Source organism: Stegodyphus dumicola, chromosome 6 (genome assembly GCF_044657685.1).
Source record: "Stegodyphus dumicola isolate Sdum_Otavi_A_Nest chromosome 6, ASM4465768v1".
Classification (NCBI taxonomy): domain Eukaryota; kingdom Metazoa; phylum Arthropoda; class Arachnida; order Araneae; family Eresidae; genus Stegodyphus; species Stegodyphus dumicola.
The window spans coordinates 165,700,329-165,726,440 of record NC_140773.1 but is presented as its reverse complement, the minus strand read 5'-3'; the positions used below and the strand labels follow the sequence as shown (position 1 = coordinate 165,726,440).

At 31.5% G+C, this 26,112-nt stretch overlaps 1 protein-coding gene across 2 annotated transcripts in view; it reads right to left on the bottom strand.

The window, feature by feature from the left end:
* Positions 1–26,112, bottom strand: part of LOC118187114 (uncharacterized) — a 60,635-nt gene that overhangs the window by 19,263 nt on the left and 15,260 nt on the right. For both annotated transcript variants that reach the window (XM_035357311.2, XM_035357310.2), the window contains exons 4-7: positions 23,553–23,622; positions 14,973–15,105; positions 9,697–9,781; positions 5,367–5,640 (exon numbers count right to left, since the gene is read on the bottom strand). In XM_035357311.2, the coding sequence (XP_035213202.2) occupies positions 5,367–5,640; positions 9,697–9,781; positions 14,973–15,105; positions 23,553–23,622 (562 nt within the window). The remainder of the gene's footprint in view (positions 1–5,366; positions 5,641–9,696; positions 9,782–14,972; positions 15,106–23,552; positions 23,623–26,112) is intronic.

Sequence of the window (26,112 nt, the reverse complement as noted above, 5' to 3'; positions counted from 1 at the left end):
CTGAATTAATTTTTTTTGTTTGACAGTCTGTTTAATTAATTAAAATTAATTTCAGAATTTTACATTATTATTTTTTTTTTTTTTTTTGCATTTTCATATAAAGAAATGCATATAACCAAAAGAATATGAAGGAAGTGGTTAGCATGTAGCGTAGCTGCACCACAGGTCCAGGGTTCGATCTCTGGGCTCGGCAAGGTTGACTCAGCCTTGCATCCCTTGAATGGGTTGATAAAATGAGTACCAAGCTTGCTTGGGGACTAAACACTGGGGGGTCCTGCGACAAGCTACCACTTGCCCAAGGTCAATAAACCAAATTTTGGGGCACTGCAGGCCATGGTCTACTAAGGGCTGTTGTGCCACTGAGTTTAGTTTAGAAAGAATATGTAAAAATGAAATATTTGATGAACAAATGTGATTATTCAGTACTTTTAAAATTTTACTTTTAGGAAATATGCTAGAAATACTTAAAATACACCATAGATATGAAAACAAAATTTTCAGACTAAAAAGTCAGTACTATTAAGACAACTAGCATACTAATTCATTAGTTTTTATTAAAGAACATTCAACAGTTCATTTAAAACAAAACTACAATTAATATAGGAAAACATCGTATTGAAGACACTCATTTTATTCTACTGTACAGCTACCATTTATGCATTAACTGATACTTGTGATTTCATTAGGCAGCTATTAGCTCATATTTTTCAGACTAATTATTGTAGCTCATAATCATAGCCATCTTGTGTTGATCATACATTTAATTTTGTTCTATTTGCCTTTTCTTCCTTTATTTTCCAGAATTTCATAATTAAATCTCTCTGGAATTATTCAAAAATAAAATTATAAAAACAATCAGGAAATTGAGGAAATTTCACATTAATTGCTGCAAATGAATCATTAAGAATAAAAAAACAGAACTGATGAAGCAAGTTCACATTTATGATTGCCTTTCGATAATTTTACTGTTGGCATCTGTACGGTCATCCACGAGTGTAAATGAGAGTAAAAAATTTTGCTTTTTACATGCTATCATTAATGCCACTAAGGAAATGATGATACAAATCAGTTGATATCACAAATGGCCTGCATCTCCCCCATAAACTCAGATGAATGCAGTATCAGTACCATCAGCAATTTTAAGTTTCTACAGCCTTTTCATATTTTGGCAAATGAAACTACTTTATATATGTTATTTTTATTTATTTAGAATACTGTATTTATTATATTACTTTTCATTTCTGTGTTATTTTAATTTATTGTACTTTAGGCTTTGTCTTAGGTATTACAGTAATACCTCTGTATCTGTGGATAATTTTTAAGACATACAGTGGATACATAAAACCACAGATAATAGAGAATGCTATATCAAACAAAGATCACCAGCAGCCAAGCGGGAAAAATCGATGAACACTGTTAATTTGGTCCAAGATTCAAATTTCGGTGAGCAGATTGACTGCACAGATAGTTTCATGGTTTTTCCCATGCATAACCTGTATACAAGTCAATCCCCCCTTTAAAGTCCTACACAAAAGCATTCCTTCCTTTAAGCAGACAACCTTTTAGTGCTTTGCCATAATGAATAAACCAACCAGCTATGTAAAAGAAGGCCACCCAGTCAGTCACCCAGCCAGTGGTTAGGGGACCTGGTGCGGTACTAAAGTGCCCGGGTTCAAATCCCGGAGAAAGCATGCATGTTTGTAAATGTACAATGTCTTTGAGGCATGGGGCACTCTAAATATATTGAGAGCCAAAAGTCCTCTTGTGTGCTTTGGTGGTACTAAAATAGTTAATAACAGCTTGTTTCAATGGTTATATTTAGGATTTAGACATAGGCTTTCTGGCATATATTTTGAAACTTGAAAGGGCCCTTCTTCCCGCCCTGGCATCATCAAGTGTGAATAACAAACTACAGATACTCAATTTGCAAAGCTTATAGTTATAATAAATGAAACACGTATGACAAGTTATTAATAATTGCTCCAGTTGAAACTTGCATTAGTATGTATGCTAGGTGCTTGGCTATTTACGAAAAATACATTTAAAGTAAACAAACATAGCAAAATGGACTTCACAGCAGAAGGTATTCTATGCATTATTATTTGCTGAATTCAAAACTGTGATCTTGGTGTAACATGCATTTCATCATGTATAAAACCAGGGATGTTATAATAAGATACTGATAAATGTAAGACTTGTGAAATGGAACAAACTGTTAAGAAATGCCTACAGTATTATGCCTAAGCATAGAAAACATTCAAAGAGAAATGTGTTTGAGGACAATGCGGTGATAATTCACATAACCTTTTACAGAGGTCTAAGGAAATACATTAGATAAGCAGTGATGAACTCACTGCTGTAGGAAACAAAAACCTATGTTTACAGGCTGCAAAATTCAATCTATCCCATGAACAAACAAAAGAAGTAATCATTTGGTGTGGCCATAATGCCAAAAATGGAAGAGGATGAATTCCAGAGAACTGCATATTTCTCCGATGAAGCTAGATGTCATGTTAGTGGAACGTTGATTAGACAGACTGTCAGATATGGGAAAAATCCCTATGTAGTTTCTGAAACTGAATGTGACTCTTCAAAAGTGAATATGTGGTGTTATGAAAAACAGGATCATACGTTCATTCTTTGTTGTTGAATAGATTTAGGCAAATTACCTTGTCACACTGGATTTTCTTTTTGCGTAAGCTTCTTCGAAGTATAATTTTTCATTGGGATGGAGCCCAACTATATATTGAAAATATTAATAAGTTTATCTGGATGATGGATTGGATGGGATTAAGCATTTCTTGGCTGGCCTTGATTGGTCACCTGAACTTTTCTCACTACATTATTTTTTTTTCTTTTGGACTACCTTAAGAATCTTATGTATTGCATGCCTTGCAGAACCTAAACAATGTGAAAACCAGAATTCATCAGGGAATAAGCAGTATCATGCCTACTAGGCTATTTAACACTGGATAGAGTTGAAGGTATAGGTTAGATATCTGACATGCTGTTAAGGATGTCCATATAGAAGTGCACTGGTATTGTTAATGCCAGTGATGAAGCCAATCTCTCATTTAGTGATGTGTAATGAGCAGTTATTGTGCATCCGGATACACCTTCATTTTAGTCAAACAGATTTTAGGAGAAGGACTTCTTCTTTTAACTTATATAAGCGGGACTTCACAGTTTCGTTTGAAGTACCAGAACCCTTAAATTTTTTTTGATAATTAATAGTAATTACTTCATAGCTCATTGCCCTTTTAAGTTATGAAATATTTCACAATAATGTTCTAGTTTAGGTACAGGAAATTTGTATTGATTTAATGAATTAAATAACTAATTTAAGGCTCTACTCTTATATGCGCCCTAAGGTTGCCAAATGCGGCGATATGTGTTGTGTGCTGGATTTGGGCACGACTGTGTGTTTTGTTCTATGATGATTTTGGGGTCGATGTTGGTTTCTGTGGCAACCCTTTTTACGTGGAAACTTGGATTTGCTAGTTGGTTCATGTGGTAATTAAGTGATTTATGACGTGTTGCCAAATTTTAGTCGCATGCCTGGTACAACTATTTTTTCGGGTGGCTGGAAATTCGACAAGTATTTAGGAGAAAAAGGCTTTCAACCTTTATTTGTGAAACATATCAATTTTGTGGATAGTGAGTCTGGCTGTCATATAAATATGATAGAGATTACATGGCGACGTTGCCGACTTAGAATCGGAAATGCGATTTGGAGTTTTATTTTGTGGTTTATAAATTTTTCATCGTTGTTCTGAAACGGGAGAAGATGCTTTTAACAAATTTGTGGTGAAATTGTTTTGGTATTGTTTGAAATTGGTATTTCTGCTGTTCAAAGAAGCATTTATTTATGGTAAGTGCATTTTGTTTTATTCTTGTTCTTATTTAGTAGAATGTTAGGTTCATTGTTTTATTAATATGAATTTCTGTCATTATTGTTTTTTTATTGTTTGAAATTTATTTTAGTTTATTTTGTTGATTAGTGCGCAATGCCTAGATTGTGCAATTCGTAGATATTTTTGAAAGTTTAAACAGAACGCTGTATATGTGGTTTTGAAAGTTTAAACAGAACGCTGTTATGTGGTATATTTTAATTTATTGTACTTTAGGCTTTGTCTTAGGTATTACAGTAATACCTCTGTATCTGTGGATAATTTTTAAGACATACAGTGGATACATAAAACCACAGATAATAGAGAATGCTATATCAAACAAAGATCACCAGCAGCCAAGCGGGAAAAATCGATGAACACTGTTAATTTGGTCCAAGATTCAAATTTCGGTGAGCAGATTGACTGCATAGATAGTTTCATGGTTTTTCCCATGCATAACCTGTATACAAGTCAATCCCCCCTTTAAAGTCCTACACAAAAGCATGAATTGTACACAAAGCTTGAAATTTATGTTGTTATGTTAAGTAAGATATTAAAGTGAGGTGCACGTAGTTTGCAGATTCCTTTGCTGCCTAGATTGTGCAATTCGTAGATTTTTTTTAAAGTTCAAACAGAAAGCTGTATACATGGTATTCTTTGAAATTTATTGTTGTTATGTTAATTTATTTAAGCTAGGTGTGCATAGTTCGTTGATTCCTTCACTGTATAGATTGTGCAATTCTGTGATTTTTTTTTAAACACTATTTTTTTTTTTTTTTTTTTTTTTTTTTTTAAGTTAAAACATATATATTACTGTGTACAGGGAATGTTGTCAAATATTTTTGGTTAGAAACTTTATGTTTTTGCTATCTAAATTTTTTGTTTCAGAATTTTAGCTTAAATTGTGTGTTCAAAACGTGGTTTTTGTGTGTGCGAAAATTGTGTTTTTGCAGACATTTTAGGCTAAAAGTTTGAAATGTAGAAAAAAAATTTAGGTAGTAATATGACGGCGTGAAGTTTCTCGCCAAAAATGTTTGGTGAGAAATTTGTCGCCGTATTTGGTGACCTTAGGGCGCATATAAGAGTAGTTCCTAATTTAATATTTAAATCTTACATTCATAACTTTATAAATGTTAAACAAATAGAAAAAAAAATGTAATAAATTAGCCAACATCTGAATTCTTTGATAATTACTTTATAAAATCTTTGAATTAATCTTTCAGATTTATGAAACACTTATTCATTTACTAAATGTTTGTTTTTATTTGCTACCTGCTTAATAATTATTACTGTCTTAATATAAATATTGAATGTTGCTTTACATTCAAAAATTTGGTTTAAAATATTTAGAATACAGACACAAAATTTAAAAACTGTGAAAAATTCAGGTTTGAAAGCTAGCATTCACAATTTTCCTCTTCATAATTATATTATGCAATAAATTTTGGGTAAAATTTTATAATATCTATGACTTACTTGTAACAATTCTTTATAAAAAGAATTTGGGAATTTTCCCTCCAATAACTGTTTGGTAGTGTTCTGTAAGCTCATTTTACTTGTGTCTATATTAAAGATTGATAGTAAATTTATTACATTAGATGGAGGTTTGATTTTCTCAGCTATAGTTGTAATGGCTACTTTTCCAACTTCACTTTCAAAAAATATTTTCAATCTTCTGAACAACATGATAATTTTCAGATATATCACAGGCTCTGATATGCTTTCAATACTTTCTTTACATAATACATGTCTGAAATCAAAGAAATTTTCATTAGTGTAGATCAGTTATTAATTGCAAATAAAAATTTAAAATATATGCATACTGTTAACAAATTGCTAAAATTTACATAAGAGTAGAAAAGTCATGCATTAAATATTATTGTATTTAGTTCATGTATTAAAATGATATGATTCTGTATTAAAAATAAATAAGATTCTTAATGATGGCCAATTTATTATTTCATGCTGATTCAGTGTTACAGAGCTAGAAGAGGACTAAATTTGTTATACTACAACAATACTCAATACAGATACTAAATTTGAAATGATTCAGTAACTGTCAAGCATTATCAAATGATTTCATGCAAATAAAAGTATTTTAACTTCAAACTTGGACAAAGCTAATTTGAATGCAGATGGGGATAGATATATATACATACTGAATGTCTGCCAAGTAATATATTTTGTAAAGGTATCTTTAAATGAAACATTCAGTTACAGATCATTTAAATTTTTAGTTGTTCTATTTTATAGAATTCCATTATAGAGGATACTTGGTTTTGTATACTTATATGGACAGCAAAAAATATTCATAAAATTGAAGTTTATAAACAGGAATGGTATTAACAGATTATAAAATTTTGGGGACAACTGCTACAGATCCTAAATTGGAAATAAAAATGTTGAGTTTATAGCATGAATTCAGATTCATAAAAATCGAGTATCAATGAACTTATTTTACTTCAAAATGGCAATGCAATAACTATACTATCAATTAAAGCAATTAATTTCTTCTTGATATTTTTATAGAGAAATATACATAAAACAATTGTACATAAAAAGAAAATAAGCATGAAAACAGTAGCATGCCATCAATGGACTAAAAGGTCTTTTAAGTTAGTCCTCTAACAATTTAGGCAGTAACACACTTTCTCAAGTAAATTTTTACTTAAAATTCAAAAGCATTAAAATGAACTTCATTTCATATCTTTTTAAAATTATGCAACATTAGAGTATAGTTAGAATTTCACATGAATTAGATTCACTTCAGTTTTGCCAGCTTAAGGACAACTTACTTGGTCTTATAATTGTTTTAGACATGCTGTTAATTGCCAATAGTAGGTCATAAGAAATTTCAATGGCTGATAATTCATTTAAGCAAACTAAATTTAATTTTTAGGATTGTGTTTTAGTGTGTGCTCGTGAAAGTTTTCTAATGATACATGGAAATAATTCAAAATAAAATATATTGATGCAGTGACTCCAAAGAAAGTGGTAAATAAAAGATTATAAAGAAAAAAAGAAAAGTAATAATTTAATTATAAAGAAAGTGGTAAAAAGAATGAATTCCCAAACAAGAAATAATTATAAAAAATATGCAAGGAAGCTATGAGCCTGTTTTATAATAATTAATTGATCAGTTGTTGCCATTATTACAAACTTATGGCCTTTACTGCCTTCCATCATTATATTTTCGAAAGGAACAGGAAATAATTACAAAAGTTAGTTGCAAACTTATATGTTCTCATCTATATGAAAATGAAACATATATGTAATTGAAAAGTGAAATACTAATACAATTTCAAAATAATGAATGATATGCAAATTAAGAAAATAATCTATTTTGCTGGCCTCACATTCTTTCTGAGATAGTTCTAAGGCAAGTTTAGTCTGTGCTATTTAATCAATAAAAATTAACATGAGTGCATTAATTCTAACAAAAAATGTTAATACTAGAAAACAATGCAGTACAAAGTTCGAGATCCAGAATGATCAAAATTTTAATGATTCCAGATTTTATATCATCAGTTTTTAAATCTAGTAAAAGGGCATGTAGACATGGCAGCATTGGGGCTCATTTACCGCTCAGGTCAGATTGAAAAGTGCCAACTTACTCCTTGCCTCTACAGGGCTGGTGGCAGAGCTGGTACAAACTGGATGGAAAATTTTAGAATTTAGAGCACAAAGCAGCAAAAATTAAAGATGGCACAGATTTTAGAATTTAGGAAAGGCACTAGTCAGCAGAATTTAGGGACAGGAAAATTTTTAGAATTTAAGACACTCAAAGTGGTAAAACACATAGCACCATCCCTGTCCTTCCTCCCACAACCCCTCAAGGTTCAAAAGTGTGATCTTGGCCAACATCAACAGGAATTTAAACAATGTATTTTTGATAGCCTAGCCAGCATATGTTTGAAAATTATATGTAGGAGTCTTGGTTAGGAGAAAAATCACATTTATTGCACCCCTGCATCCTTAAAATTTCCATTCCTACACTTGGGAAGATTTGTTTATTTTATATTATTTATTTATTTTGGTTGGTGATGTGGTGGTCCAGATATTAGATCATTCCAGATTTTGAACTTTGCACTGTAGATACAGTTTTTGAAAGTTCAGCACTTTTGAGAATATATTAATATTATTAATTCTTTTCTTAATTCATCTGGATTGTTAAGAACATACAATTCTCTGGATACATTTTAATGTGTTCCAAAGCTGAAAGTTGGTTATCATACATTTTTTTTAATGAATTTTAATTTGACACCCCTTCTAGTTGTTTACCCAAGGCAAGTGCCTTACTTGCTTCATTCTTGTCGTGATTTTGATCATAAGAATAATTCTTCATTTTATTAATCAACAACTATCTCATTAGCACAATTCTTGTTTTAACTTGGGCTTTTAACATTTGCTATTTATAGAAAGATTTCACTTTTATGACGGATAGTTGAGGATGAATGAAAAATTTAATTTCTTTTTATTTCTTGTCAGTCTGGTCAATGAGAAAATCAAAGTTACAATTAGCACAAAGGGCATAAATTAAATTTGATACTATATAAAAACCTGATGGTAATTTTTTTTTGCACTACGTTGATTTTTTAAAATTTTCTACTAAATTTGTTTTTGCTTAAGTTTTACCAGTTCATTACATAACTTAAATGAACCAAGAGCATAAAGAAGATTATGTTAAAAAACAAAAACCCTAATTTTATTTCCTGGTTTTCCCACCTTTATGCAACATTCTGAGGACAGATTATTCAGGTTTTGATTAAATCTAAATGATCACCCATCATTTCAACCACAGAAGAGTTAATTTTTGGAATTATTTCCTTCAAAAAAGAGTTTGATTAAAACTGCAACCATCAGGGATCTAAGATATGAATTCCTAACTAATCTGCTATAAAAAATGTGATTAAAACTCGTTTTACAACAAATGAAATAAAACAAAATTGATAGACTTAGTAATAATTTACACTTAAATTCAGGAAAATCAATTCTTTAACAGAGGTTCTATATACAGATTTACACAATGTATACACACACACACAAACAAACAAACAAATCTGAAAGGTTTCAGATTTTAAATTACGTCCAAAGGGTTTTTTTTTAAATCTTGTGTGTTACCATTATTTCTTAAATATAATGTTCTTTGCACTTAAAATTCAGTTCAGTAGCAATGTTGCAAAATAATTTTAAAATGAGTATATCTTTAGAATTTCCGATATACAGCTCCTCGCACTGGAGACAAAAAGGTCCCCCCCTCCCCCGTAGAGTGTTGAAACCCTTGAAATTGTTAATCAAAAATTCGTTAAAGTTTTACAAAATATGAAATCAATAATAAAACAAATTCCAAATTTCAAATTTGATCTTCCACACGCCCATATTCGTAGGAGGATTAAGTCATTCAAAATTCGATGGCTCTACGTACCGTTGTTTTATCACAATGCGAGAAATATACATACATTTATGCAGATTTTCCATTATTTAATTTCTTCAAATATAATGCAAGACTCTAACATTTGGTGGCAATAGTTTGAAAAGTGATACAAACATTCATAGTGAACCAACGCAAAATCGCGAAACGAAAACAATAGTCCTTCCAGGACAAAGCCCCTTTAATTTAAAAAAAAAAAAAAAAAAAAAATAGTAAAATAATGTAAAGAAAATGCAAATTTTATTCTGCAATTAAAATATTCAAAATTCAAATGTTTTAAAATTATTTTTTTCATCCATTCAGCATATAAATAAATATTAAAATCCATTTTTCGTTCTTCCGCTGAGTTTTAGATAAATATAACTCAATTCTTACTTTAAAATGATACTGTAACAGGGACGTTCTTTCTTTCTTAAATTCTTTATTAAGAGAAGAGCATTATACACAATTTCACTGTCACCTATAAATGGCAAATAAAATACAGTTAATACCTTGATTACAAAAATACTTTCATGCAATATAAACTTATACAAGACAAAAAAATATATTTATCAGTAGTAAGGTGATAATGAAATGAGTTATATTATAAAACAAAATATTAAAAATATACAGAGGAATTATATTTATCCAAATTGCTTGAATCAGAAGACTTTTATCACCCTCCCCCAATAATTAATAGCCAGAATTTAAATTACACTGCTGTGAAAAGGTTAAACTGTCTATCACATTCTGATGATCTGTAGTTCATTTATTAAAAATAAAATTAAGGGGCTGCAAAAATGGTGGATTTTAAATCAAATTAAGAGAACTGAATAAAATAATTCTCATATATAATATTTCTTTTAGTGTTCCTTGAAATTCTGTTAATATCCTAAAACAGTTCAGATACCTGCTGTAAATTAAAGGCTAAAGATAGAAATAAAATGTAACTGAGACTTAAAAATTAATAGAAATTTGTACAAAAGCATTAGTTAACATAAATTACAATGTTTGGCAGTTGATCATTTGCAAAACACTGAAATTAAAATAAAATTCATGGAAATTCGAAAATGATAGAGAAGAAAAGTCATCTTTTGTGGGAAATTTTTTTCTTTAATATGGTGTATGTTTGGAGAGATAGGCATACCTAACATGTTGATTTTACAGATTTTACACCAAAGTGTTGATTAAGTCTTCCAGAATTGCATGGTACTCTTCTAAAAGTGCAATTTTCAGCTCCTGAAGGATCCGGGAAAGAATTTGGCGGCCAAAGGCCTCCCACGCATGCTGAATCGGGTCCAAGTCGGGTGAATAAAGTGGCCAATCCATTCGAGTGTTAGCTTCTGTTTACAAGGATTCAGACACCATATATGCTCGATGAGGCCAAGCATTGTCATCCATTAGCAAAAACTCTGTGCCAACAGCATCCCTAAACAGTCTAATTAGGGTTTCCAATATCTTGTCCACATATATCTCTGAGTGGTTATAGAACCTCATTGAAAGATATGCACCTCAGCGTGGCCATTTCTCATGTCCCCCCCTCAAACCGCGGCAGCGAAAATGGAATATTTCACGGACAGACAAGAGCAAGTTGCATGTTCCTTCTTCTCTCCAGATCAAAACATGTGTTGAATCACTGTTCAGATTACATCTGGACTCATTGGTAAATAACGTTCGGGCAGTCATCTTGGCTCCATTGAACATGACGAAGGCACCAGTTTAAATGAGCTTCTTTGGAAGCCGGAGCGAGTGGTACACAAGTCATTGGTTTTCTCCTGCACAGTGCAAACTCATTAAGTGCTTTGTGCAGCCGTAGAATAGCAATTTCGAGTTCTTGTGGTAGCCTGAAGGTCTAAAACCGAATCTCTTGCAGTTTCTTCGAGTCAACAATGACAGAAAATGGTCTTCTGATACAGTTATTGACCTTGATTGCCCTTGACCATGCTGTTTATCAACTGATCCAGTGCTTAAAAAGTGGCTCCTGATATGACACTTTGTTTTGACCTTTCTCGAATCTACCAATTATTTGCCACTTTTGACCTTCACTTAAATGATGCCTTTGAGCCATAACTACTGAACCATATTCACTTTAAACAACATTATAGAATGGAATTTGAACATGCATCCATTGCGTACCACATTGTCAATCACTGAATTTGCACAAATCTGGTGCAAATGTATATGTGGAAGTGCAAATTTGTGTTCAGTTGAATTTAATTAATATAAATAATTACGGCATTGGGCACTAGTTGCAACATTAATTTAGTGAGCATATTTTTTTCTCATTATCCTTTAATTTTGATGATCAGTGTATAAGAGCCCCTTGATGCCTTCAGGGAAAACGTTTTAGAAGAAATTGACTCATACCCATGTTATAAATGGGAAAAACCACAAAATTTCCCAAGCAGTCAGACCATTGCAAGGATCTGAACCTACATTAAACTACTCGTGTTCAGTGATTTTACCACTCAGCTACTATTTGAGAGACCCATGATTTTATTTTTATATGACAAGACTATTATAAACAGCTAAAAATATTTTTTTTTTTTATTTTAATACATTTGATCAAAACAATTTTTGTTTCATGCTTTATTTTTAGTTAAGAAAATTCAGAAAGGTTGTAAATCATTGCCTTTGACCACAGAAAAATTTTTCTTTCTAATGTGGCATAAGGTTACGTTCAATTCATTTCAAATTTTGTTTGATACAGAAATCTGATCTCACCACCACTTAAAAATTGTGGATCTACTAACAATGAAAGACTAAACCTTTTTTAAATAAAAAATCCACCATTGTTACCAGTCATATGACAGTTAAAGTGTTGAAGAGCACTTTAATAATTTTTGAAATATTTCCGAATTCCTGCAAATTAAGTTCAAATTCCAAAGCATATCATTTGAAAGACTACTTTTTGGTACAGCTGATGATATAAAGACGAAAATCAAGAGATGCTCAGTTTGATCATTAAACACGAAGCTGTGAAAAAATAAATATACACTATTTGAATGATTACTTTGTGTAGAAAGCCCAAAACTAATGCGTATGTGTTAAATAAAATCTAACTTAGCTTCAAAAAGCATTAAAATATTTAATATTAATTTTTCTAATTTTAGAGTTTTATTGAAAATCTATGTCAAATTGAGGCTACTGTTTTACTTAATTTTAAACATATAAAATTATGCATACAAAAATGCTTAAATAAATATAGTATATATATATATAACATTTGCAGCCACAAATAACTTACCACACCATTTATGCCTGTTCCAAACCATTTATATTTTTGATAGCTTTGTAATAAGAAGAGAAGTAACATACAGCAGCCTAGTTATGGCGAGAAGCAGAAGTGAAGTGTGTTGCGTTCAGGATGAAATCTTAACTCAGAAGGAGTTAGTTTCAATTTTGATATCATTTTGAATGGCTAATTAATAAAGCTCTAAAATGATTACTGGCTATTTGAGTTTTAGTATGCAGAAACTTTACATAACTAGCATTATGTAACTGTTACATGATATGGATTAATCTGGATATGTGCAGTCCAGAGAGGTTTATTATAAGCAAATGTTATATTTAGAATAAAACCTGTTAATACTAAAATTAAAATTGTGTTTTAAAGGGTTATTGTAAATTTAAAGTAGAATTCTGATTTACACATTTTGTATTTTATACATGGGTAAGATAAAAAACTGTAAATACTATTACAGGTTTTGCATGTTTGTAAATAATTTTAGTAAAATTATACGGTACAAAGTCCGAGATCCGGACAGGTCGGGACTTCCGCGATTCCGGATTTTCCTGGATATTAGATCATCAGTTTAAATCTAGTAAGATGGCATATAGAAATTATAAAATTGAAAATATGAAATCGTAATTTATGAAATAATGACGCATTTATGATTTAAAAGGTATCAAAATTTACAAAAACGAAGGCTTAATAGTTATTCGTTTCAGTTACAAAGTTCCATTGTTGAAGTCCTGTAATTGTGTCGAGAATTAAGAGTAACTTGTCAATCAAAATTTTTTTCATTTTCAGTAACTTCTCTGTCACTTTCTTCACTATCGGTAGCAGTATTTTCTGGATCTAGAACCACACTACAGATTTCACCATCCATCGATTGATAATTGAGAAGCACTGTCATCACAATGAAAAACTTCTTTTATATCATCTTCATTTATTACAGCTTGTCCACATTTCTTTACAGAATCCGTTAATTGGAAAATTTCACCTTCGGTTAACGATATCCGGAAAACTTTAAAATTAGCCTTTAAAATCTTAAAATTTTTGGCGGCCAGGAAAAAATTGTATAAGCCTGAAAAGAGCATTAGTTCTTAAGTTTTTAGTTCAGAGGTGACTTCAGAGTGTTGAGAGATCAAGGGAGCTTCACTCTTTGGATGCACTTTGCATTGTGTTATGTTTAACATTATTAGAAATTTGAAGTAGTAACTACTGATTGTGCTCTGTTGTACTGAGAAGAACTGTATGAGTACTTTTGTGGAAAGTTCTAGAACTGTAAAGCGTTTCTGTTGTGAAAATAAATTTTATCAAGCTATCATCAGTACTGTGCTCATTCAATCCATTATGAGCTAGCAAACATGCAAAAATATGTAAGATATAAAAAAAATATGATGGAAATTTATTAACAAATTAAACTTAATTGGAACAATTTTGACAATGGCCTTAAAATTTCTAATTTTATATGAAAGCACAACCCCCTTCAAAGCATTTGAAGTTTCCTTTCAGTAACTGCACTGCTGTAGACTTTTGCTCTATCGCTGCTCAGGATTTAAAGAAAGCATTCCGAGGTTATAAACAGTATTGCAACTAACCCTGCATACTCTTTTGTCACTTTGCCTTCCTGCCGGCAACCTGTCACTTAGCCTCTGCAAGCTATTATTTATTAGTTAAGATGCAATTACACATCTGAATTGTTGGGCATATTTATTAAAAAAAAAAGGCATCCAAAAATAAATGATGTTTAACTAAGCTGGTCTTGCTTCTACCAAAATTCCATCCACTACACATCAGTTTCCTGTCACTTAATAGCAGTTTTTCTCGGACATGAATAAAAAGAAATTGGTTTCTTTTTATTCATGTTCAAATGAATATTATAAAAGTTCTATCGACATACCAACAAAAAATATTACATCTTTTAGAGCTGGCAGGATATTTAAATCTATGTAGCTGATCCCAATGGAAAAGCATCTGCAAGTTCAAAACTGTTTCAAAAGGAAAGAATGATTAGTAGATCCATTAGAAAGTAACAGCTTTCATGCACATTTAGTATCAGCGATAAAGTGACAACTGGGAAAAGGAAACTGGACATCAACACATGATTTTCAGTTTTAAATTTCTTTTTTCCTTTTGAATTCTAAGTGTTGCTAATACTACTTATTACTACTAATTATATAGTAGGTAAGTTTGAATGTTATAGAAATAAGATAACCACACCCATGAAGATTAATAGCCAAGATTACTTCATTACAAGCAGATCTAGATCACATTCCTAGCTGAGGAAAATATATTAAAGGAGTCTAATTAAATTGTTGATGTTAACATTGTCTAAAAACTTCAGCAATATAAATAATAGGTTTTAGGTGGGATATAAAAAAGCAGTTTTTACCAAATTAGTATTTTGAGTGAAAAAATAAATTTGATAATAATATAAATTTACCAGGTAATATTTTGATGGCTGTTAAAATTTTATCCATCCACTGTGAAGTTGCATTTCCATCACTTAAAATAAGACCAACAAATATCAAACAGTGTAGGACTTTAGCACAAAAAAAATTCATTTCAGAAGAAACCTAAAAATAATTTCAGTTAATTAGTTAAGCATAATCAATTTGGTTTACATGAGAGTAAAGTATTTCAAAATAAATTATATGAGCAAATTGAATTTATGGATATTCATAGCAAAATTACTAAATTTAAGAGTTCTGTTACCAAATCAAATTCAGCATTCAAAACTTGCAAAAATTCCACAAATACAGTATTCAAAGTTATGTGTGCTCAGTTAAAACCCTACACACTGATAAATTTGTTATTTCCCTAAAGTCTAAAATTATCTTTATGTGCATAAAAACTATGTCTCAAAAAGTATGGAATAAAATTTAGTGCATTTACTTAATATGATACATAGCACCATAACCCAAAACACAAACTAAAACTTGATGAGGAATGCATGCAACATAAAACTAGATCATGAAACTTCAGCTGATATAATATGGAATAAGAATACCTTGGAAAAAATGAATACTTTTGATATCAATAGGCAGTTGGATTTCTATAACTTATATATATTAAAACATTTCTCTGTGGTTGATGTCTTGAGAAGTTAACTCCCTGAAGAAGATGTCTTGAGAAATGTAAAATCCATTTGTTTTTATTTTTAAAAATTGTTTTAATTAAAAAAAAAAGTGTTTTATTTCTCGAGTTTTTTAAAGTTATTATTTATTCATTCAAGTTCATTTTTGCTCAGCTTTGCTTTAGCCTTAACTTTCGCCCCTTTCTGTTTGTATGACTGCATTTTTTAAAACTTTGCTTTTAATTTTAATTTAAATTTACCACAGGATTATTAAATTTTTAAGGATTTTTTTCCACTAGTCAGTTTATGCAGTAATTGTTTGCACTTTATTACCATTTCTTTCTCGTCTTAATTTGCCTAACTGAATATAATATTTGAATTTGTTTCGAATTAATTAAAAATTATTACCATTGAATTAGTATGGCTTTCTCACATGATTTAGCCTCAGGTTTATTTGAACTTACTATTTTTATTATATTATACTACATATAAGCAATAATTTAAAATACTATTGGAGACAGATATTAAATCATACTATACACATACTTGGAAGTTATGATGGCACACTGTAGATTCATCATGATGAAGCTGCAAATATGGCTAAATTAATACAGTACAAAGTCTGAGATCCGGACGTCCTCAAAACCGGCAACAACTTTTTTTTTTTTAAATGCTTTACACATGCGCATTTGATTTTTTTCCCTCGCAGATAAAACATGCGGACAGTCCCGATTCTTAACTTCTCTCTAGAACTAAATAAATACCTCATTGAAGGCGTAATGATTTAGCATAAATTTGTGTGATCAAATATAATTTATCTCCGTAGCTGCGAATCTGCTTGGTATTACATCCGAAACCAAAACATTCTAAATAGAAATGTCATTGATTTTATACCTATTAATATTTTATATCCTTGATGCCAACCTAGTGAATCATTATCTATTATATTTTGCTTTCATCACTACATGTTTATCAATACATGACAACATGAGTAATGACTCAAGCAATTTTTTTTTTTATATTAGTACAAAGATTATGGTAATCTATTATATTATGTTGACATTTCATTTGGCATTGATTACACATTTAAGTTAAAAGCGCTAAGAAATATTGACAAGGAAAAATTTAACAAAAATTTCTTTCCATATGCTAAAAATAGATTTTGTTAATGATACTCATAGACCAAAAGATTACATTTAGTGCTATTTGAATTAAGAATAACTCATTTGTTTTTCATATAAACCCAGAACCAGCGCCAGAGCTCATATGGCCATACCGGGTGGCAGAATTTAGGGAAGACAAGATTTTTGGAATTTAGAGAAGCACCGGGCAACAAAATTAAAAGGTGAAAATAATTTTAGAATTTAGGGAAAGCACTGAGATCCAAAATTTAGGGACACAAAAATTTAGAATTTAGGGAGGAGCTTGGTAGTCAAATTTAGGACATGCTGAAATTGCATCAGGTGGTAAGATATCTAGCGCCGGCTCTCGATAAGCCTTAAGTATATGTGAGAATTTTTTATTCAGGATTAAGATAAGCCTTAAGCATGTGTAAGAAATAGACGTTAAATATAATACATAACTAATAACAATTACGCTTAATTCTGTAAGTGCGCGATAGAAGCAAGACAAATTTTAGCAGAGCAACTTGTCTTTCGTCCCCAATCTCATGATACAATGTATAGCGAACACTATTAAGATGGGCTAAAATTATACTTTACAGATTCGAAGGAATTTCAGCCAATACAGCAGATTGCACTATTCCTCAACTTTCTGATCTGACCCAGCTTAATTATTTTTTGCAGACTGTTTTTAACTACAGCAATTTGATGAAAATTAAAGTATCAAGTTTTAATCATGTTGAAAAGAGTTTCTAATTCTAAAGCTGCAAATAGGATCTACAAAGTGAAAGCATGTTTCAATGTCCATTAAACAAAAAGTGGAATTGCTGCAAAAAATGGATAAAGGTATATCCGTCTCAAAATTATGCAAAGAGTATGGCACTGGAAAGTCAACTGTGTATGACACAAGAAAACAGAAAAATAAACTTTTTGAACTTTTTGTGGATTCTGACACCCCATTTGCAACAAATAACAGAAAAATTATTCATTATGCTGAATAATTTTTGATTGACAAGCATTTTGCATTCTTTATTCAGATAATTGGTGCTTTTTTCTAAGCTTTAGCCCTTAGAAATGAATGGAAAGGATAGTCTCGGCGAGTTTTATGTCGACGACCTGTCAGATTGTCTTGACTGCCGTTCAGCAAGTAGTACTGATGACGAAAGTGATAGCAGTAGTATAGCCATTCGAAAGCGATGTCTTGTACCACTAATATACAGTGATTCAGAAGATGAGGACATGAATAATAATGTTGAAGACAACAATGATACATGGTCAACGAACAACAAGAGTATAATTTTGGAACCTTTTGAAGGCAGCTCTGGCGTAAAAATTATGCCAAGTTCCTCCGAAAGCGTAATGGATATTGTGAATTTATTCATTGGAAGTGACCTGATTGAGCACTTCGTAAGGGAGTCTAATAGATATCATTATCAAATTGTGGAAAAATATAGAATTACATCAAAAACGAAAAAATGGAAAGACGTCACGGTGACTGAAATGAAGAAATTTTTAGGCCTGATCATTCTCATGGGACAAGTAAAGAAGGACGTTCTCTACGTTATTGGTCTACAGACCCATCTATAGAAACATCGTTCTCCTTGAAGGTTATGAGCAGGAACAGATTTTTACAAATAATGCAAAGCTGGCATTTTTGTAATAATAACGATATTTCTCCCAATTCGCATAGGCTGGTGAAGGTCCAGCCTGTCATTGATTATTTCAAGGAAAAATTTAACAATGTATATAAACCAGATCGACAATTGTCTCTAGATGAATGTTTAATGCCGTGGAGAGGTAGACTGTCAATCAAAACATATAATTTAGCAAAAATTACAAAATATGGAATACTGGTTAGAGTGCTGTCTGAAGCTCGTACAGGATACGTATAAAACTTTTGTGTGTATGTCGCTGATGGAAAAAAATTAGAAGAGACAGTATTATCGGTCATTGGACCGTATAAGAACATGTGGCACCATATATATCAAGATAATTATTATAATAGTGTCAACATAGCTAAAAAATTTTTTTAAATAAATTGCGAGTGTGCGGGACGTTTCGAAAGAACAGAGGTCTTCCTAACAAATATTTCAAACGGTCAAGCTTTCAAGAGGCCAACATCAATTTCTTAGAAATGGCCATATTTTATTACAAGTATGGAATAATGGAAAAAGGAATGTAAACATGATATTGACAATACATTCTGCACAAATGGCGGGATCTAGAAACAGAAGCAGGACATCAGATTGCCCCATACAGAAGCCTATTTCAATAATAAATTATAATAAATATATGAAGGGCGTAGATCGTGAAGATCAATATCTGTCCTATTACTCCATTTTTAGGAAACAAAAAATGGACGAAATGTGTCGTAATGTTCTTCATCAATTGTGCACTTTTTAACTCCTTTAAAATATATACAACTCTGAATGAACAGAAGATTACATATAAAAATTTTCTGCATAAAGCGGCACTTTCATTGATAGACGACTGAGAAACTGAAGAACACGGTAAGGATGTACCTAATTCCGAACCCACAAGAACCACATCTCGATTTGATCACCCCGTAAGATTGGCAAATTTCGGAAAGCATAAACTAGTAAATATAGTGACCAGCGGTCAATGTATAAAACCCCTACGACAATGCAGAGTTTGTGCAAGTAAAAAAAAAAAACTAAGCAGAACAGGTTTCGCTTGTAAATACTGCAACGTCCCACTACACAAAGGTGACTGTTTCGATTGCTATCATAGTTTAAAAAAATATTAAACAACTTCTTTTTTCGACAAATATTGTTATATGGATTATAATATATTTTATGTAAATAATAAACTGAAAATGATTGTAATAGATAAAATAAATATTGTTTAACACTAATATGATTAAAGTAAAAGATTTTATAAAATTTTGTTACCCTACAATAACACGAAGCGTACAATTTTACCAGAGTTTAAGAAAAGCGCATATATTCCCGCGCGTCAGTCTAGGCCGAAACCGAGCCAGTGTCTCAGATGATCTGCGACTGAGTGGGCGGTGAAAGGGCATAGTATGTTAGAACCACTACTGGTTGGTAAAGTGTTAAGAGCAAAGCTGAAGTGCGTAGTTATGCAAGATGGAAGCATGCAAAGGGAAAAGTTTGGTTTGCGATTTGGTGATTGGTCAAGAGGCATCTGCATTAAGGGTTATGTAAGATCACATGATTAATTTGAATGACTCAGTTTAGACTTACAGCACTATTTTTAGGACAGATAGATGAAGTTCCCAAATGAAATAGAAAATAAAAGAGGTTATTAGAGAATTAAATTTAGAAGTTTGCTTTCATATTTTTTGTCTTACACATTCCCCCTTTCAAAAGAAAAAGGCGAAGCGATAGAGAAGCCTTTTTGAGAGAAAAAACATTAGAGTAGCGAAACATGAGATATATAATTTTGAAACATACAAAATATAATGTTAGCTTTCGAACAATAAAATTATAATACGTAAAATTTTGAGTTCAATAATAATTTTTAAAGTCCTCTGAAGATTTGAGTCCAATCTGTAGAAATGTCTTTTTTCTGGAACATTCACATCACAATTTTGATATTTCAGGGAAGGAGTTTCCAAAACTTTTTTCCACACCAAATCACAATTATAAAGATTTTATATACCCATTAGTTATTACGAATGATCATAAATCTTAATTTTTACACCAATTTTCACATTTATAAGAAATACTTTATCTTTTGAAACAGCATGATTGAAATTGTGGTTTTTACTTTTATTACTACATTTTACAATTTTGACATTTTACACAAACTGGAAGACCCCACGGCTTTCTCCTAGTACACACATCCAGCTATTTGGGCAAATCCCCTTTAAACAGACTCATGTATTAAATTTTCATGAGTGCTTAATGAACTGCGCTACAACATTCCATTATATTTTAGCTTGTGCCATTAGCATTTGACCCATCAATGGCACGCCCTTGCTGCAAAGATGTCTGAGCCATTCAGTTATCACTTTGTTGTGATCTTCACTTCAGCGGAACGGACGACCAGTCCAGCGCTTCATCCGTAAGCGCTGGGGATCAAAAGTGGATTAATCGAAGACCGGTTGGTAAGCGCTGGGGAGCAAACGTCGATTAATCGACGGCCGGTCGGTAAAGTGTTAACTGTGCTAATATGTAATTCCGCTGGCTTTCTTTCTATCTCAACAATATCAAAATCTTCTGTGGAAAGGAGTGCCAAGTACACCAAGTGTGGACTGAAGTGACAAGTGATTGTGGCCACAAATATCAATTGCAAATAAAAATGGAATTAAAACTGCTGTGACTGCCAAGTTCTTTAGATACTACGCAATCAAAATTCTTCTTCAATATGGATCTAAGCATGCATTGACATTGCTCCGCCTTTTCCTTGTGCTCTTATTATTTCATATATATATACATTTTCGGGTACTTGCTATGAGATCGTCTTTCACATCTATGAATTTAAATAATATGAGTGAATTTCAATTCACATCAGTAACAGAAACAGCAAAATGACATAATAATTTAAAATGAATGGAAAGAAAACTGAATTAAAAAAGAAAATTAAATTACAGAATTAGAGCTACGTCATTATAAGAACAGGGTAACAAAAAAATAGATTATTTTGCACTTGTGAACTGCTGAATTAAAAAAATGAGAAAATTTAATCTAATTCTGCTGAACTTTAATCAGAACTACATTAAATGTTGATCTGAAATTTCAAAAATGATACAGTTCTACCATATAAATTTAAATGCATTGTAAATGGCATCAGGGTAAAGCATGATTTTAGAAATGGTGGATTTTCAGTAGAGTTGGTATGTTTCTTCCATGGCTGCAAAATCAGATGTAATAGTCCCCCCCTTTTATTTCATATTATTATTATTATATTTTACTCATATATAACACTATGCAATTTACATATTTTTATTACATGTATATTCGGCCTCATTTGTAAGCATGCAAAAACTTTCTTTGATAATATCTATGTGTTTTTTTAACACTTGCTCTGAAATATTTTCTTATGCTGAACGGAGATGCTTTTGCTAAGGGCTACCAATTACAGGAAAGAGGAGCTTTTAGATAAAGAAAAGGCATAATAAATATTATATAAGGAAGAGTAGATTTAAAAAATTGAAATATTCTTAAGAACTACTACTTACAAATTAAAGAAAACAATTATGAAATTTTACACTGCAGCAATCATTTTCTTACTGAGCCAACATGTTTCAGGTAAAAACTCAATGTAATATTAAATCAGTAAATGAATAAGAATTCCACCACAATTTTCACTGTATTTTTAGAGGTACATTAATACTCACATGAATTTAGTACAAATTATTTTTCTTTCTTGTATTTAAAAAAATCACAGAAAAATTTTGAAATTTCTGTCATTAAGATACAGTCAAAAGTCATTAATCCGGACTCGTCGGGACTTCGGCGATTCCGGATTATCGATTTTTCCGGATTATAGATCATCAGTTTAAATCTGGTATGATGGCATGCAGAAATTATAAAATTAAAACCATGAAACCGTAATTTATGAAATAAAGAACAATTATGATCTAAAGGGCATCAAAATTTACAAAAAAAAGCTTAATATTTATTTGTTTACTTTATTAAACATTTCTTTCAATAAGTTGTTTAAGTTGCTTCGTTTTTTATGTGATAATACATTCTCTTTAATTCTATAAACAGACATAATTTCTTGTTCAGTTACAAAGTTCCGCTGTTCAAGTCCTATAATTGCTGTGTCGAGAATACCGACTAATTTGTCAATTGAAATTTTTTCGTTTTCAATAACCTCTGTCACTTTTTTCGCTATCGGAAGCGAATTATAATGATGAGGAATTTGATTTAAATCATATTAAAGATGGAGTACATTGAGATGAAATACTACATTTAGTAAGGAATTATAAGCCAAATAAAATAAAAATATCTGCCCTGAAGATAAGGCTAGTGCTGACAGATCAACTTCCAATTCATTGCGCGCGGCGGCGTTAAAGATAAACAAAGTTTTGATAAACAAATGTTAAAGTTTAGATAAACAAAGGATATGCCTTTATCCATTTTTTGCAGCAATTCCACTTTTTGTTTAATAGACTTCGAAACACACTTTCGCTTTGTAGATCCTTTACATATTAGTAAATATATATCAGAAATTCTATTTGACATAATCGAAAGTTCAAGCTTACTTTTATAAAATTGCTCTAACAGACTGCAAAAAATAATAAGCCGAATCCAATTCGAAGATTAAGGAACAGTGCAATCTGCAACATTAACTGAATTAGATAATTTTAGCTTAGCTTATACCGTCCATTATACATTAAACGCGCATTCCTAAACGTATTTTTCGCACGCCTATTCGCAGACGTAAAGGTCTTATTGCGCATGCGCAGAAAGTTTGTAGCTTTGAGGTCCAGATTATGGGTTTCCGAATTAACGACTTTTGACTGTACTTATTTTTTATTTGAAATTAAACTGCTATTCAGATAGTGAAACTAAAAAGTCAGTAGTATTTCTTAACTTTTATATTCACAATCTAATACATAAAAAGATTTGCAGTAAATTCTTCATAATCACATGCAGTGTTTTTTTCTGGTTTCATGGATATTTACGGATTATGAGATTTTAATAATTCCTGATTTAAGAATTATTAACACTATATTTTCTTAAAATGCTTTTGATAACAAACAGAAAAAGATTTAACATTTTCCATATAAAGTAATAATAATATAAACCAGTCTTTCAATATTACAAGTAGAAAATAAGTTATTCAGATAAATACAGGTATGCATAAGGGAAAAAAATTAATTTCTTGCCATTTTCCAACGAACTTTCCACCAAAGATTCATATAAAAATAATGAAGAACTCGAAATAAATTTTCAGCTCTGTAACATTAAAAGAAAAACAAAAACATTAAATTAAAAAATATCAAATAATTAAAAAAAATAATAATGTTATACAAAATTTAACTTTCAGAGATTTTATACAAATACTTAATTTTTACAAACCTTAATCCATTTAGTTCTCCCAACATTAGAATGGCAGTTTTACTAATCACAGTTCACAGAAGCTTTTGTTATGATATAACAGTTTTGTAATTCATTACAATATAATAGTTTTGAAATACACAGCAATAAAATTAGACAAAAAAATTATGAATTAAGAATTTTAAGATTACCACTACAGATGATGTGTAAAATGCCACAAATTTGATGTACATACCATGAAGAAGAAATTTATAAAGCAAACATAATAATTCTACAAAGTTCCTGTTAGGTTAGGTTAGCTTATTTGAATAAGAGGGGGGAAAAAAACAAAAAAAAACATTAGGGTTATCTGCAGCGGAGACAAGAATGCATTCAAGAAGTACTTTTTAATAGAAACTGGCTCATATTCACATTACACATGAGGTAAACTACAAAAATCAACCATGCAACCAACTTATTTGTTTGAGATTGAACCCAGGTTGAACTCCCAACCATTCAGTGCACTTAAGAGCTCTTAAGAGCAACTGTATTGGTACTGTTTATAAGCTATTTCCTGTCAATCTTAGTATGCTTTATTAATCAATCCATTGAAAGTTTTAATTACTTTAACTACTGGTAATCAGTAAGGAAAATACTGCCAAGCCATGATACATTGTTAATATGAATTACTGGAGACATTTTGTGTATTGGCTACAGTTAACAAGCAGCAACTCATACTGCCAAGTGACAATCTCAACAACCTCTAATCTGCTAAAATCTCTCACTGCACTATATAAAACTATTCTTCAAGTTGCCTATCTGGCAGATCTTTTGCTAATACATCTACACTTACAGAGTCAAAAATCACACAGATTCAGATCCTTTGAGTATAGTAACTATCTGTATGAGGAAAGAGAAAGACCTTCCTTACCTTGTAGAGACATTAGGTATTTTGGAAGCAGAAGATGTGAAAAATGAATAATGCCCTGACTGGGACTCGAACCACGGACCTCTCAAATACGTGCCGAACATGCTAACACCACTACACCATGAAGGAATGCTAAGAAGGTGGGAGAAATACCTTATATACCCCCTTTTAAAGGGTGACTGGGGATTAGAGGATCCATTCTCCAAATCCCAGTGGTGGAGAATCATCATCCACCACCTTTCCTAGTTCAGGCACCACTGTAGAGACATTAGGTATGTTGGAAGCAGAAGACATGAAAAATGCCCAATGCCCCTGCCGGGACTCAAACCATGGACCTCTTGAATAAGTGTCGAGCGTGCTGACCACTACACAACAAAGGCATTCTAAGAAGGCGGGAGAATAACCTTACAACCTCAGCAAATTTTTCAGAACAATTGCGCCACAGCATATTTGATATGGGGGCAATGCTGTCTTCTGCATTAATACATCTATTCAAAAATGTCTATGAAATTGTAAGTCTGGAATTATACAACTCAGTGTAGAAGTTTCTCCACATAAATGACAAAAAAAAAAATTATTACTTTACTGCACAGATATACCTGCAGAATGATTCTGCGCCAGTTTATCAAACCATTTTTTAGAAGAAAAAAATTTCTTCATAACAGGTTCCTTAAATCTTACAAATTATACTGGCAGTCAATTTTGTAAAGGCAGATTCTGTTTCCCCCCCTTGTCCACATAGAAAGTTTGAAAACTTAGTAAAATTTCCTTTTTCTCTGCCCAAATGTTCAACATTCAAAGACAAACACTGGGGAAGGGACGGGGGGAAAAGAATTCAAATTCATAAAAAAAAAAAAAAAAAAAAAAAAAAAAAAAACATAGTTCAAAAAATCAAAGCAGAAACTAACACAGTTCTAGAGTACACTTTTCAGGACCAATGAAAAATTCATAAAAATGAGTAGGTGATTAAATAGACACTGCTGGCCATCCAAAATGCAAAAGAAGAAGGACAAGATATATCAAGGCCAAATTTATTTCAGAGATTACACATAGCATCAATGTTATTAGATTTGAAATACAGCTTTTTTTGAGATGAGGAAGATGGGAAAATCAGCAATAAATGTTGCCTGCATGTTTGTCAACAACTGCTGATACACACTGTGACATTACGTGAAAGAGACTTTAGATGCCATACTGGGTAATGCCAGTCCACGTTGCCTCCATATGTAGTTCATTTGGTGTACCTGCAGGTGAGGCATGCCAGGCTAGGCATTCTCTAATCATTGACCAGACATGTTTGATGGGTGATAGATATAGAGAATGGGTAGCTAGGACAGGACAACACTGCAATATGGTGGGCTAAGAAGAAAGCTTGAATATTGCGAGCAACATGTGGTCGCACACTGTCCATTTAAAATGTGGCCACAGGCAAGATCTGAATATAAGGAAGGAGATGAGGCTGCAAAACTTTGAGATATAGC